General features: G+C 33.2%; 3 protein-coding genes across 3 annotated transcripts in view; all 3 read left to right on the top strand.

Annotated features, from left to right (window-relative positions):
- Nucleotides 1-3134, top strand: part of LOC128201897 (uncharacterized) — a 42701-nt gene extending 39567 nt beyond the window's left edge. Inside the window, exons 3-4 of the mRNA XM_052900235.1 lie at nucleotides 1666-1906; nucleotides 3125-3134. Coding sequence (XP_052756195.1) covers nucleotides 1666-1906; nucleotides 3125-3134 — 251 coding nt within the window. The remainder of the gene's footprint in view (nucleotides 1-1665; nucleotides 1907-3124) is intronic.
- An 842-nt stretch (nucleotides 3135-3976) lies between these two features.
- Nucleotides 3977-6231, top strand: LOC113521013 (uncharacterized). Its single transcript, XM_031914201.2, has 3 exons — nucleotides 3977-4161; nucleotides 4450-5062; nucleotides 5637-6231. Exons 2-3 carry the CDS (start codon nucleotides 4451-4453, stop codon nucleotides 5661-5663), a joined length of 639 nt encoding a protein of 212 aa, XP_031770061.2. The 5' UTR covers nucleotides 3977-4161; nucleotide 4450; the 3' UTR covers nucleotides 5664-6231.
- Nucleotides 6232-7288: 1057 nt separating this feature from the next.
- On the top strand, nucleotides 7289-7795 carry LOC113517886 (uncharacterized). Its single transcript, XM_026902629.2, has one exon. It carries the CDS (start codon nucleotides 7289-7291, stop codon nucleotides 7793-7795), a length of 507 nt encoding a protein of 168 aa, XP_026758430.2.
- Nucleotides 7796-16530: the final 8735 nt, after the last annotated feature.

The raw sequence follows: 16530 nt of genomic DNA, 5'->3' as shown, positions 1-16530 counted from the left end.
TGCCCTATTGCGTAGTAGTGTAAATATTCCGTGATTACGGTCATGATTACAGAGTTTTAAAACAAACATGCTTTAAAGATTCAACACAGACGCATTGAACTTTATTCCCCTAAATATATTAAGTCGCCTTACCTCTAGGGAATTACCTCCCACCATACCTAACAGAAAAATTCTCTTATATATATATATATATATATATATATATAAGAGAATTTTTATAGATATATATATATATATATATATATATATAGATAGATAACCTACATGATATTGTTTACAGTATAGCCATGTAACAAACTTTTTCTGATATTTTCTATTACAGATCTGTTTTTAAACACATATCTATAACTAGACAATTTACTTAGATACCTACTATGCTTGTCTTCGTCCGGAAATCCGAAAGCGCCGTACTCACCCTTAAGAAGACTACCGGATGAAGGCGAAACAATTGTCGGAAACGACAAATGTCATACGAGTAAATTCATTAAATTTCCGTTGTATAGTTATACAAATAGAATTTCTGTACTATTCGAGTTCAACTGTAGACTTATCTATACAAATATATCTATATGTATGTAGTATAGATATGTATCAAAAATAGCTATTTCCTGCAGTGTAGCAAGCACTTAACTCATTATTTTCTGTTCCCGTAGGAATTTCGGGAAATCCTTCCTTACTAGTAACTTGCGTTATAGCTTCTATCTGGAACAACTATATATTTATAGTAAAAAGCGGTTTCTGTTAAATAAAATCCTATTCGTCGAAAATACTTTTTCTTTCAGTTTGCCAGTATAAAAGAGTATCGGGACATTAAATTCCTATACAATTCTTAGAACAAATTTATATTTTTTACCATTGGTATAATATTATTTATTCTTTTTTGGTTTTATAATAATATAAAGCAATATAGCCATAGCGTATATGTATATTCGATTCACATAACGGTAGTCAAATTTCTCATTACATATTGTGATGGATTAATTTCAACAGACACGCCAGTATGCGTGATTATTCCTGTTATATACTAGAAGAGATATTTTGTTTCCCCTTTATCCTTCACATGCGAAATAGAATTACTCTAGTACAATCTCTAGACAATTATGTATGTATGTGGTTTTATTAAATTGTTACTAGCTGTATCATGCGGTTTTGCCCGTATAAAATGGCTTCTAAAAAAAGAAAATAATAATAAATGTCATATAATCAATAAAAACAATTGGGGTGAAATTGCCAGATGTTTTCTATGTTTTCCTGTAAATTAAAAACTATGCATCGTACAAATTTCATAACAACTACATCCGAATTAATCTAGTAAAATTTATTATCTAAAGTGACGTGATGGAAAATTGAATTTGAGATATTTTTTTAAAGTAATACGAGTAGTATGATAATAGTAGATAATAATATAGGTTATACTTTATTTAAAAACAATTGAAAATCTTCTACCTAAATATCTACCCGTGCAAAACTGAGATGGGTCGCTAGTCCATTAATTTAACATTTGTGAATTCTAACGTTTCCAACGATAATGAAATGAATTATAGAAAATAAATAGCTTCAATTACAATATGTAAACTCTTACATTTTCCTTCATAAAACTAAATTTAGAACTCATTCATAAATTAAATCTAAGTAAAATTGATCTAATACTGCAATGGATTCCAGCACACGTTGGTTTACGGGGCAATGAAGAAGCAGATCGTTTAGCTAAACTGGGCATAGAGAAAGGTAGGGAACATCAGTCATTACCACATTTTACTGATTATATATCTAAATTAAAAAATCAATGTCAAAAAGATTGGAAAGAATATTTTAACGAAATTTCAAAAGAAAAAGGCATTTGGTACAAAACTATTCAGGCTGAACCTCCACATATTCCTTGGTTTTGTGGAATTAAAATCAATAGGTACTGTATTAAATTAGCTGTTCGTCTACGATCTGGTCATTATCCATCAAAAAAATTTGCACATATGATGGGAAAGTCCTTGTCACTCCATTGTCAAACTTGTAATACCATCGATGATGTGCATCATATTCTATTAGAGTGTCGTATTAACACGAAGGAAAGAGAAGAATTCATGCGCCACTTTAACTTAAATAAATTGAATGTTGGTCTTATTCAAACTATGTTAGCTGAACTTAAACCAGAAATTTTTGAACATCTGTGTAAATTATTGATGCCCATTAATTCTTCTCTTTCCGCATCTAGGGAAGGTAGATAAAGTTTTGTTGGAGAAATCAGTTCAGGGTACAATAGGACTGATATACCTGAAGAAGGTAAAAGCCCTTAAAATATTAAAAAAAAAGAAAAAAAAAATTAATTATAGAAAATAAATAGCTTCAATTACAATATGTAAGCTCTTACATTTTCCTTCATAAAACTAAATTAATAGATTTCAACATTCATATAACATGAGAATTTTGCTCCACCTCTGTTTATTATTATATTTATTTATTATTATATTTTCACGTTTAAAAATTAACCATCATTTTCTAGAAAAAAAAGACATTTTTAAATAAAACAAAATACGATTTATGAAGGAGGAGATTCTCAATTTGCTCTTTTTAGTTATAATATAATTATAGTTTTTATTATAGTTATAATAAATAATTGTAATAGATATTTGAAGCATATTAGACAAGAAAATATAAATTTGTAAAAGGTAAAAATATCTTAGCGGCTTAATCAATCACTATAAATAAAATATTTTGTGTATTTGTTTTAATTTTATTCGAAATATATTGTATTCCTCTTATTCATAAAAACGTCAAATATCTCATAAACCTATTTTAGTTATTGAACCGTTTTGTCTCTTTCCTTGTATTAAATTGTCAGTTTAAATGAAAATTACAAAACAATTGTTTTGTAGGAGATTATAAAGAGATCTACAGATATCATTATTTTTTTTTATTACATAGTTAAGGGATACTGCCATAAGATAATTTTGTATAAGAGAGATGGTTATATTGCGATTTAACTGAATGAATATATTCAATTAATGATAATAATACTATTTACTTAAAATGTAGCTTTAATAGTTATTACATTACATAATTACTTATTATCAGTATTTATCTGAATGTTATGAGTATTAAAAAATATGCATACGCACTTATTTTACAGATTTACGTAGAGAAATACCAAAACAGTTTATTAATTATCTACTATCATGTCAAAAAGGTTACCAAAGTGGATGGATATAGATACCGAGAAAGACTTAGACTAACCTATTATGATACCGCATTCTATCTGAAGAAGGAGTCAAGTCAACCGACAAGCCTGCAAGTCAATCGACATGCGGGCACAAAACGAATTATAAAAGTAATGGAAGCAATAGATGTATGTAGACTTAAAGCGCTCGCTTTTCACTGCCTACTCCACCAGACTTGGGGTGATAATAAACAGATAGACGCTATCATTTCAAATACGTCGTCCACTGTATTACTTTCGTGGGCCCATAATGGTTATCTATTCGGTCCTTTATCGGGTCTATAGCTATTTTTCGGAGCCAGTATCAAGTGAAATCGCAATCGAATCAGAATCTGACATAGGCATCACATTACCAAATAGCTTACTGCTTTACGACGCACATTAAACAATTTAATTGCACAAAAAGCGATCAACTAAATTAACTTTCTCAATTTGAAAGCTAATAAACGAACAGCGGATAAGTGACTGTCTAATTAATAACGTTTATTGGATTTTTTAATCAATTGAACTTTAATTTTCTGTAAGTCTCTTTGAATTGTATAATACTAGCTAAATTTACAAATTTGTCCGCGTACCCAAAGCATATTTACTGATTTTGATTGTCATGCCCTTCTCATCATAACAATTGGTACATCCAAATAGGCCATGAAATAACAATGTCACTTTCGCATTATTAATATTAGTAAGGATTGTTTGTAACGAATGAAAATTCATTTAACAAAAGCTCAACTGAATTTAAATAGATGTCGCAAATGCATGTAGGGGAGCGCGGGGCTGGAAGTTCCCCGGGTAAGTTGTTCCGATGGTAATAACTTTGTAAAGAAAAGAGATAGCAAGACATGTGAAATGCGTCGTTAAAACATCAGATGATTCGCCACGTCGGCAACCATTTTAGTTACTCCAGCGACGGCGGTTGAGTGGCTGTATGCACGTTGCTGTCAAAACATCACGTAAGTAAATTTTTTTGGGTTTAAACTATTTGGTCTATCTCTGTTTATTATGAACCTATTTATGCATAACTTTCCTAAATTGTAGTGACATTAGTAAGGTATCTTAGTACTTAGGTATTGTTTTTATTGATTTTATTAGTTTGCCGGTAAGTCAGTGTTCATATATAAATGTAATTTGGGGTTATAAGTTCCCTTTTGGCGGGGCTGGTTGTTCCCCGGAACAATTTACCCCAATTGATTTTAAGTCGTATGTAAAATTCTTATGACGTTTTTTTCTTTTATTTTAAGGATGCGAAACTACAAGCGCAAGACAGAGAGAGGTAAAACCTCCGAGACATTATTGCGTCGAGCTGCAGATGCTGTCATCAAGGATGGAAAACCTGTTAAAACTGTAGCAAGAGAATTTGAAATTTGCCACATGACGTTACATCGATTTGTTGTAAAGTTGAAAGCTGGCAAGATTCCTACCATAGGTTATAAACCCAGGCTAGTGTTTACCTCAGAACAGGAAAAAGAGTTAGCAAACTATATTTTAAAATGCTCCTCAATTTATTTTGGTCTTCTGCCTGGAGAAGTGCGAAAACTCGCATATGAATGTGCAGTAAAATTTTCTTTAGAAAACATTCCCCCGTCATGGCACAAGAATCGAGAAACTGGCGCAGATTGGTTCACTGGATTTATAAAGAGGAACCCTCTTTTATCAATAAGAACCCCCGAAGCGACTAGTGTAGGACGTGCATCTGCATTTAACAGACATAATGTAAACGAATTTTTCTCGAAGCTTAGTGAAATTCTGCTGAAATATAAATTGACACCATCAAGAATCTGGAACCTGGACGAGACTGGAGTATCGACCGTTTTAAAACCAAAGAAGATAGTGGCTCAAAAAGGAACAAAGCAGGTCGGTTCTATAGTATCTGCTGAACGCGGTGCTTTGGTTACTGTGGAGCTAGCAGCCAGTGCTGCGGGAAATACGATACCACCAATGTTCGTGTTTCCACGTTTAAAGTATAAAGATTTGTTTTTACGCGATGGCCCTCCTGAGTCAGTCGGAGCTGGAAATAGCTCAGGATGGATGACTACTACTGAATTCCTCATTTTTATGGACCATTTCATAAAGTTCACTAAACCCTCTCCAGAAGAACCGGTGTTATTATTATTAGACAATCACTCATCACACATTAATATTAGCGTAGTTGAAAAAGCTAAAGCCAATTCCATCATTATGTTGTCATTTCCCCCTCACTGCACTCACAGGCTACAACCTCTAGATGTTGGCATTAACGGGCCTTTTAAAACATACTGTGCCAAAGCCCAAGATAACTGGCTCCGAAACAATCCGGGCAAAACTATGTCAATTTATGAAATTCCTGGGATTGTTAAAACAGCATGGCCATTAGCAGCGACCCCTACAAATATTATGAACGCATTCAAAAAAACTGGAATATGTCCTTATAATCCCGATATTTTTACAGATCAAGATTTTGCTCCATCTTTTGTGACAGATCGGCCTTTGTCAAATAAAGAGCCTTCTCAGTCTTCTACCAACTCAACTTTGGCAGAATATGACCAACCAGGACCATCCAATATGAAAACTCTAGCTGCAAATCAATCTGAGGTAACTCAGAATGATTTGCAGCTAGAGACTTCAACACTGACCACTAATCAAGATCTTCAATTAACGCCAGTTAGGAAAAATTGTGTGTTTAACCCTGAAATTGTAAAGCCTTTGCCTAAAGCACCACCAAGATTAGCCGGTTTTCGTAAACGTCGTTTACGAAAGACGACTATTTTAACAGACACCTAACTGTGAGTCAGACGAAGACATAAGTGATAAATAAGATTACTAATGAATAAAAATGGAGATTGCCAAAGTTAATTACAACTGATTAAAATAAGACTGATGATTAAAATTAGTGTTAATTAAAATTTATCTCAATAGAAAAGTTGTCTAGAGGTTACCACTTAAACTTTGTTGATTTTGAAAGTATATATAGTTATATGTACCAGTAACATTTAGTTTTTTTAGTATAGTTTTGAATATAATAAACTTAAGATTAATATATTTATAGATAAGTTGTTTTAATTAAGAAAACCTTTATTATTCTACCGCAATATTGTTATAATCTAAGCGGAACAATTTGCCTCAAAGGTGGAACAACTTGCCCCAGAACAGGGGTTGAATGTTCCGCTCCGAAATTTGTTAGAAATTTGCTTCTGTAAAAAGAATTGTTAAGATATTAGTAGAAGCGACTACAATATTACAAATAACGATAAACAGCCGTCCAACATTTACTGATGTTGAAAATGAAATCCTTTATTTTTATGATAAAATTTCATGTTATTAGAAAATCGGAACTTCCAGCCCCGCGCTCCCCTACCACTACTTTGAATGTCAAATCGGTCCTAACCTAATTAAGAATGAATTCGATTTTTTTCCATGAAAATTATAGCAAACAATTAACTATATATTGTTTCATGAAAATTCGAATTACGGTCGTGAGCACATACATACGACTGGATATATCATAAATACCCAAAAGACGATAGATACTACGATACGTTTCGTAGAAACCTTATATTGTAAATATTTGAATTTAGAACATGAAATCACGTGTATATAAGACTAGATTTTACCCGCGACTTCGTATACGTGATTGGGATATATTCACTGATTGACATAAAAATACCATATGCCCTTTGTTTGTCCTAACTATTGTCTGGCCATAAATATTCTAACATACAAACTTTTCTTTTTTTTTCAACTTTTTAATTATTTTGTATTTGGAATATATTTTAAAAACTTTCAAACGCCATTTCACATATTTTTTTGTGTTTATTATCAAAGTACAATATGGAACGGGGTGTTAAAGAAAATAGGATTGCAGTGATCGCCTTACACAATGTGGGTATGGAGCCGTCGGTCATATTCCAGGCACTTCAAAAGCTTGGTATCAGCCATATTTTCGTATATCGTACTATTAACAGATACATCAACACTTCCTCTATCAAAGACTAGAAATGATCAGGGCGTCCACGTGCTGTTAAAACTACAAAGGCTATTAATGCTGTTAAAGCCAGAATTAGTCAAAACCCCATTAGGAAGCAAAAAATCTTATTTCGAGAAATGAAGATTGCTACTAGGACTCTGTTGCATATTATAGAACAAGACCTGAAGCTCGGTGCTTATTGTCGATATACAGGACATGCCCTAAATCAATCTTTACAATTAAAAAGAGTGGATCGATCCAAATGCCTTCTGTCGCGATACGAAGCTGAAAGGCACGGAAAAATCCTCTTTACCAATGAAAAAATTTTCACGATTGAAGAACACTACAGTAAGCAAAATGATAAACTGTACGTTCATAGTTCTAAAGAAGCTGCTCAAGTGGTTAAAAAAGTAAAACGTAGTTATCATCCTGCGTCAGTGATAGTTTGGTGGGGCATGTCTTATCAAGGAGTCACCAAACTACATTTTTGTGAAAAAGGAGTGAAAACTTCAGCGAAAATGTATCAAAATACACTCTTGGATCGTGTTGTGAAACCTCTCAGCAATACACTTTTTAAAAATATACCATGGACTTTCCAGCAGGACTCTGCACCTGGTCACAAGGCACGAACTACCCAAGCCTGATTTGAAGCCAACGTTCCGAACTTTATAAGAACTGAAAATTGGCTCTCATCTAGCCCAGACCTCGACCCTATAGACTTCAAATTATGGTCAGTTTTAGAGGACATGGTTTGCTCTAAACGACACGGCGACATCGAGCCTCTTAAAAATCTTAGGAGCAAGCAGTGGCCAAATTTTCCTTGAAAACAGTGCATAAATACATAAATTCGTGACCAGACAGATTAAAGGCCTGTATAAAAACCAAAGGTGGTCATTTCAAATAGAATATTATTTTATTTTTTGCTGAGACTTTAATCAATATGTAGGTATAAGTTTTAGTAATAGATAATAATAATAATTTTAGTAACAGAACTTATGGCTGGACTAGGTATATACAAACATCATAATGATTGTTTAAGCCGCTAAGAGTAACAAACGAATAAACTAATTTTTACATTTAATATTAGTAAAGATTTTACTTCGCAATAAGTAGTCTTTTGCTCCATAAATAAAAACATCTTCTTCGGTAATTACCAAGGAAACTAATATAGATATGGATTGCAAATTATGAATTAGTTCAAAATAACGTAACATGCGTAACATGGTCGCAAACAATCGAACGTGTTGAGAACCCTCTACTTTCGAAAGTTACTTAAAAAGTAAGGATTTATTGTCTATACTAAAATTATAAAAAAAAGAATTGATTGCTTGTTTGTGTGTAATGAATACATTCAAAGTGGTTTTAAAAATTCTTTCACCTAAATTTGAGACCTACATTATCAGCGACTTTTTATTTAAAAAAAAAATTACCTACATACTTAAATTACTATTAAACACAAAGTATCAGAATATTACTTATAATAAAATATTGCTAATATAAAATACAAATTTATCTTTCTGTCTACCCTTGCTAAGCCGATCTAGGGCGGATCACCAGTCAGTAATTGAAAGTATAAACTTTTTTTAGGATAGAATTGGCCACCCCTTTCTTTTCCGTGGATGTCGTAAGAGACGACTAAGGGAGGGCGCAGGATGGGCAGCAGCGTCCCTCTTAAAACACCTTCAAAGCCAAACTGTAATTGCCAAGTAACCTGTCAAACATGACAACTATTTACAAAACCCCTTTTAAGGGGGAGGCCTGTGTTAAACAATGGATAGTTAAAGTCTGATATGATGATGATAATGAGTAGGTATTAAATTCTATTTCGGGAGTGCAGGCATAACTTCTCCGTTTTACTGGTGACCACATTTGGTGTAACCTAATCGAAAGATTGAGATAACCCAGGCTAGTTATCATAATTTACCTTATTGATCGCATTTATTCATATCACAACAAATAGTTCAATAGAGGTACACAGTTTTCATATAGGAACATAAGGGAACTTATGTTGTCTACTTTCATATAGGTAACTATTTTATAATTATGTTTAAAAGCATTGGTGAATGTTCGTAGAAAATATCTCTCTTGTACTAAATAAAATATCTCTCTATTTGAGAAATCGATGATCATTTCGCGATCATTCAGCAATGTGGTAATATATATTTTTTTAAATATATTACCGCGTAATAATAATACTAGTAATTACTAATAAAATAATTCTGAAACTTACTAAAAGAAAAACAAGGTTACGTTCAATGATAAATAGGGTATAGTAATAGTGCTATATATAATATTCATGTGAGTACACTCTATTAAAATTGTTCTGAAACTACCTTATAAAAAAACCGTTTTACACACACTACACACGGCAAGATAAATATGAATAGTACATACGCCCATAGCACTTTGAAGTGATAATATAATATAATGTGTTTTTCGAGGTTAGGATACCAACCTTTATAATATATTTTACAAATAAAATTTTATTCATAATAAAATCTTATATAACTTGCCAAATTAATTTACCACCATATCACTTATTGTTAATGAAAAACATCAGTGCTTGTTTGTATGCAATAAGATAACCATTACAATCCCTAACACAGAACATATAATCTATCTACTAACTACTACGACGACTACTACGACGTATCATCAGAAATGGTAACAGACATAGAGTACATGAGTGATAAAGTAGATTTATTTATCTACAAATTGCCACACCAAGTCTGTTATAGGATAGGCAGAGAGAACCTACTGCAAAAGCTTTTTTTTTCGATTTTCATAACCAGCTTATATGTTTCTCGTTGCCGTGACTTTTGATTTCTCCTAAGCTAGAAGACTATTTATCTAATCGTTATAAAAACCTACCACCTATCTACTTTCGTATTGTATATATTTCTTCAATTATTAATCATTACATAATTTTCAAAGTATTTTATCCCTAGCTATTGATATGCGATCATTACCACATTTTAATAAAGTTGATAGCAACAAACTTAATTATTTTCAATAGTTTATTAACGTAACATTATGTGTTCGGTGCATCTTTTACCGAATTTATCATGGGGAGTGTTCTGAGGAATTGTTCGGATTGATACCTGCTGCTGATTTTCACCTCCGTACAACCCGCCACAAACTAAAGTTTCATCCCAATCATCTGGACGAGTGGCGGTCTTCCTTCGTGCGTTTTTCAAAGCATTTTCTTCCACGCACAACTATTCTTTGGAATCAACTTCCAGCAGCAGTATTTCCGAACCGATACGTCAACATAACCTTCAAGAAAAGAGTATATTCCTTTTTAAAAGGCCGGCAGCACACCTGCTATGCCGCTGGTGTTGTGAGTGATCATGGGCGGCGGTAGTCACTTATCATCAGGTGAGCCGCATGCTCGTTTGCCCCCTGTGTTGTAAAAAAAAAAGTAATACCTCAGTCGGGTAGCACCCGATATATTGCCACCCATCTTTGCTATCTATGATGCATACAACATGCAATAAAATGCCATTTACCTTTTATGAAAAAGTACACAAAATTCCTTATTTATTGTTGTATAAAATTCCTTATTATTATGTCTACAAAACCACAAAAAAACCTGATCAACACCCACAGGAGCTAGGAAGCTTTCTTGATTTATATATCCTCTTTCCGTACTAACAACGCATTCTTCTTTCAATTGTCTATTTTCTTTTTATTTATTTACTTACTAAATAAATAGATAATAATACAACATACATCCTTATCCATATTTTCATAATATTATTTTTTATACCTACCAAAAAATATAAAAATAAATACGTTAATTTGTAAGCAACGAAGAGTCAATGTTTGCGAGATCATCAGTGACAATAGCACAGCTGCTTACCATAAAGATTTGTTTGCACTTTTTTCCATAAACCGCTCCGGAGCGTTCTGATTCTGCACGCTAAAAGCTTTCTTACTCTGGCGGCGCATTACTTTTGTACGATATTTTCCGTTTAGATTGCTTTGCTTGTTACGCGCTTTATTATATTAATTACCACGATGCATTTCAAAAGCAATCATAAAAAATTACGACATAAACGAACAGATTTTTATTAAACATAACTAAGAACTATAATGAAAAACACACACACATACACATTGAAATCCGTTCAATCATTCGGGAGCTAAGAAAGTGACATCATGTTTTCACTTCTGCAAAAATGTAAATGGCTGTGTAATTATTAGTTAAACTGTCCAAAGTTTACATTTGTCACAATAGTTAGTTGTTAGTAATAAATTCTAGTCAGACTTAATATTTTTCCATTTATTAATCACAAATATATATAATTTATATAAGTAATAATAAGAAATATCTATTACTATCATACCTCTTAATTTAAACTACCTGTAACTCACGGATTTACCCGTAATCATTAAGATAAAAGATATATTTTACGTGTCAAATTTTAATCAAACCCGTTCAATCGTTTAAACATTATTGAATAAAAATATCCAAATCATTGATATTATTACTTATTTTTTTACATATTGCACAACGCCATTTAGTCCCAAACTAAACAGAACTTTTATTGTGAATACTAGATAACTGTATCTAACAATACAAATCCTTTTTTCCTAAATACATACATATTTTTTTTTTACAACACAGTGGGCAAACGAGCATGCGGCTCACCTGATGGTAAGTGACTACCGCCGCCCATGGTCACCCACAACACCTACGGCATTGCAGGTGTGCTGCCGGCCTTTTAAAAAGGAATATGCTCTTTTCTTGAAGGTTATGTTGTCGTATCGGTTCGGAAATACTGCTGCTGGAAGTTGATTCCAAAGAGTGGTTGTGCGTGGAAGAAAGTGCCTTGAAAAACGCACGGTGGAGGACCGCCACTCGTCCAGATGGTTGGGATGAAATTTTAGTTTATGGCGGGTTGTACGATGGTGAAAATCTGCAGCAGGTATCAATCCGAACAATTCTTCAGAGCACTCCCCATGATAAATTCGGTAGAAGATGCACAGAGATGTAACATCTCTACGCAGTTTCAGTGGGTCGAGCCGGACAGTAAGACGCCGATCGTCAACAATTCGAGCTGCCCGACTTTAAATGCGGTCTAACGGAAGGAGTTGGTACTGTGGCGCTCCTGCCCACAGGTGAGAACAGTATTCCATGTGTGGCCTCACTTGAGCTTTATACAGTTTCAGGCGGTTTTCTGGCATGAAATACCGTCTCACCCTATTGAGCACCCCCAACTTTTTGGAAGCTATCTTAGCTTTTTCCTCCAGATGACCGCAAAACTGGACGTCGCTAAATATATCGACCCCAAGAATCCCCAGACTCGACTTATTATCAAGGGAAGTGCCCTGAAAGTGAGGTGATACGACAAACGGTGTCTTTTTTGCGGTGAACGCGCAGACTTGTGTCTTCTTAGGGTTAAAGTGAACAAGATTGCGTTCACCCCAGATCGAAACTTTATCGAGTGAAGTTTCGATTTCAGACACAAGTCTGTTCCGGAGCTCATCGGTATGTGCCCGCGAGATCTTTGCATGACCGGTGTATAATGCATCTCCTGTACTGTCGTCCGCATAACAATGAATATCACTGATCTGTAATATATCATTGATATGCAGAAGAAACAGTGTCGGAGATAGTACACAGCCTTGCGGGACACCAGCATTCACAGGTTTTAAGTCAGAGCATGCTCCGTCGACTACGACCTTAATGCTACGTTCCTTAAGAAAGCTGGCGACCCAACTGCACAATCTCGCAGGCAACCCAAACGAAGGTAGTTTTGAGATTAGTGCCCTATGCCACACCCGATCAAAGGCTTTCGCAATATCCAGACTAACAGCTAAGGCCTCTCCCTTATTCTCGATTGCCACTGCCCATCGGTGTGTTAAATAAACTAAAAGATCACCAGCCGAGCGTCCCCGTCGAAAGCCGTACTGGCGGTCTGAGATCAGCTGGCGATCCTCTAGGTACATATATATTCAGACCAATAAAAACAAACAATAATTGAATCGAACCCGCGACAATTTGCTAATATGTATTAAAGCGAACTTCGTATATGACGACTTTGCAAGCTTGAATTAAGATTAATTATATCCTATGTGTCATTCCAAGACATGTCCATACAAGTAATATATATGCATTTTAATATAAATATAAATAAAAACAAAGAAATTATATCGTACAAAATACACCCATCACGAGACATCTATTAGGCACTGTCATAATTAATAGTACAAAGTAGTAGTGTCGTATAAAATAGGAGCTCACACTGCCAAAGTTCGTTTCCATGAATATCAATATGTACATATAATACGTTTAAACCTGCTATTCAGTATCAGAGGTCTTTTGTTAAATGTGGTTGGAACTAAACTAAATACACGTAAGCACAGAAAATCAATGAAAACTTCATACGTTCCACAAGTTGCGTGATAAATTTATATATGTTACCGGCTATCTGTATAATTCAGGTATTTTACACAATACCTAGACAATGAATAGAATATCTGAGACATCCAGATATTGTATGAAATATTATAAATATTACTTTACCTAGTAATGTATACAATTCCCAGGAATTAAACAGAATATCTACTGATCCACCAGCAATGTGAATAAAAAGTAAACAGATTAAATATTTATTCTTGTGTTTAGTTAAGTCATTCCTAGGCAAAATATAAAATTAATAGTAATTTCATACATTCTCTAAACGTTTTAGATATTTTATACATTGTCTAGATATTGTACAAAATACCGGATTATACAAATTTTCGATAGATACCATATAAACAAAGAGACTATAATAATAATACCATATAACACACAAAACACAAGTAGATTTTGCTCAACAGAAAATAGAACTTTAGACGTTACGTTAGCAATTTTACTATCCTTATTATAAAACAAATAAAATGCATCGATGAACAACAAAACAATTTAAAACGGGAAACTCGGTGTATTTTTCAAATACCTACTTCCTTTGACAATAAAGAATTTTGCTCTACAAAGAATTTTATTAAAATATTACAATACTAGATTGTAATAAGTTAACATCGTCCATTAATAAGAGAGACCCGAGTCCAGTTGTCAAATATTACTATGTTATTACAATTATAGGTAAAGATGTTATCCAACGCTGTAGAATTAATTTAAATTGACAGTCGAAATTTTGATGTCAATATCGCTTAAATTCAAAATCATGGTTTGCTTTCAAATCCAATGAGACAAGGTAGTGGCTTACACTAAACCACGGCGTCTCAATACTGATCCCGTAGTTAATAAATTCAAAGGGCCCTTATTCCTCATTTTCGAGTTTTCAAAAGCCACGACAAAACTGGATTACTTGTAATAGAAAGGAGTGAAAACTGAAACATTAGTAAGACTATAAAGCCACTGCTACAAGTTTGAGATTCGAAATTGAGTTTAAAACTTATATGAAAGCTATTTTATATAGTACAAATCCACAGGTATTGACTTATAATAATGATTAATATGTAATTTTAATATGAAATACTTATTACAGTATTGCATTTTAAAAATACCTACTATACATAAATCTTAGCAATACACAATTTAATATAGTTGTAAATTTTTTGCTTTTGTATTTGATCTATATTTCTTTCTTTTTTATTATTTTTTTTTTCAGTGATATTTCGCGACTCACTTTTGGCCACAACAGAATATCAGTGTTTTGCTCTTTTTAGGGCAAAGCAAAAAGCTGAGTTGTGGCCATTTTGCATTACTGTGGCACACGCATGAAGAAAAAATTTTTATTATGCATTCTGATTTTGTTTTTGGTTTTTTTTTAATCTTTTGTACATGTATCGTTTTTTATCTTTTTTCACTTTGCTTTTGTATCTTTTGCTGTTTGTGTGCTGTAAGTGATGCAAATAAATTATCTATCTATCTATCTATCTATCTTTTTGCTTCATATGCGTTGTTTCAAAATTTTTAAACAAAAACAAAAAAGAATCTTTTTAAAAAGACCACTTCTGAATGGAGTATCAAGATAAAACCTATACGATTAAAGTTAGATCTAAACCTACCTAATTTAAACTGCATTCAATTTGGTGTAGTGGTTTTTGCGTGATATCGGAATACATAAACAGATATAAATAAAATTTATAACAAATATTGTTTTGGCTATCTTCCATGTACAGACATCATCTAGTTACAATTTTATTATATTAGCATAGTTATCAGTACTAAATTCTATTTAATACTTTAATATCAATATTACCACAAATAATATGATACTGTACCACTAACAACACGAAAATATTAAACAAAGAAAAAATTAACCTCAGAAATCATCTCTAAAGATCCGACTGTTTTTCAACGTATGGTGCAGAGAATGGGCTCATATTTTAGGCGTCGGTACTCCATTAGTGACGCGGGAACCCCAACCAATATGGCGGGCGAATCTGCAGTGACAAGGGCATTCACCCCCGCGTGCAACCAACCAACCCCTCGTTTTTGTTATAAAATCAATATATTTGAAGCAAAAGTTCCTACTTGCAACAAGATATAATCAGAATATGTGAATATCGTTCCTTCTATTAAATAATACAATATCAAATATTCCCCGCTCTTTTAGATACATATGTTGTTACAAGTAATTCACGTATTTGTTTTTAACACTTTAATTATTAAAACATCAACTGGACTTTTAAAGTTTCAAAAAAAGGCAACAAATCATGACTATAACTCATTAAAAATATAAAACGGGGGAATGCACATCCAAATTTATTCTTATTTTCTTTGTAAGCCTCGACATTGGTCATAATATAGGTAGGTTGAACAATAAAACTTAAGCTACCCTTATTAAAACAAACAAAGGCGTATAAATTAAATTAAATTAGCTCATTGTTTCGCTTGCTAGATGAGTGGGGTAGCTACCTTTCTGGCATATGAATAACACTGTATTATTTTATCTTATCTCAATAGACTTTTGGCATAATTATTAGGAGACTTACATTAATATACCAATAAATATTAATTAAGTAGGTGCACGTTTAACGTAAGTTTAATTTTATAAATATTTGTATTGAATTTACAAATCTTGAACACTTAATTTTATTACACTTAATGCTCTCATAAAATCCTGACAAATGTCGGCGTGGTGAACCGGGCCGTTAATTTTTTTTTTTTTTTTTTTACAACACATGGGGCAAACGAACATGCGTCTCACCTGATGGTTACTGACTACTGCCGCCCATGATCACCCACAACACCAACGGCATTGCAGGTGTGCTGCCGGCCTTTTAAAAAGGAATATGCTCCTTTCTTGAAGGTTACGTTTTCGTATTCCTAAAATATGGTTGAGGGCGGCACCGGCTGACTCATCCGTCTTGCTTATGAACCGATACTGCTTGTGTGTTTATTTCACACTGAATAACA

The sequence above is a fragment of the Galleria mellonella genome, unplaced genomic scaffold (assembly GCF_026898425.1).
Source record: "Galleria mellonella isolate WM207_F2 unplaced genomic scaffold, CSIRO_AGI_GalMel_v1 utg64, whole genome shotgun sequence".
In the NCBI taxonomy this organism is placed as follows: domain Eukaryota; kingdom Metazoa; phylum Arthropoda; class Insecta; order Lepidoptera; family Pyralidae; genus Galleria; species Galleria mellonella.
The sequence above is the reverse complement of the archived record's forward strand: the minus strand, read 5'-3'. Positions and strand labels throughout refer to the sequence as shown.

Coding starts and splice junctions, on each gene's coding strand:
- LOC113521013 (XM_031914201.2), top strand. CDS start 4,451: ATGCGAAACTACAAGCGCAAGACAGAGAGAGGTAAAACCTCCGAGACA. Junction 5,063..5,636: donor CTCAAAAAGGAACAAAGCAG/GTCGGTTCTATA, acceptor ATATTTTTACAG/ATCAAGATTTTGCTCCATCT.
- LOC113517886 (XM_026902629.2), top strand. CDS start 7,289: ATGAAGATTGCTACTAGGACTCTGTTGCATATTATAGAACAAGACCTG.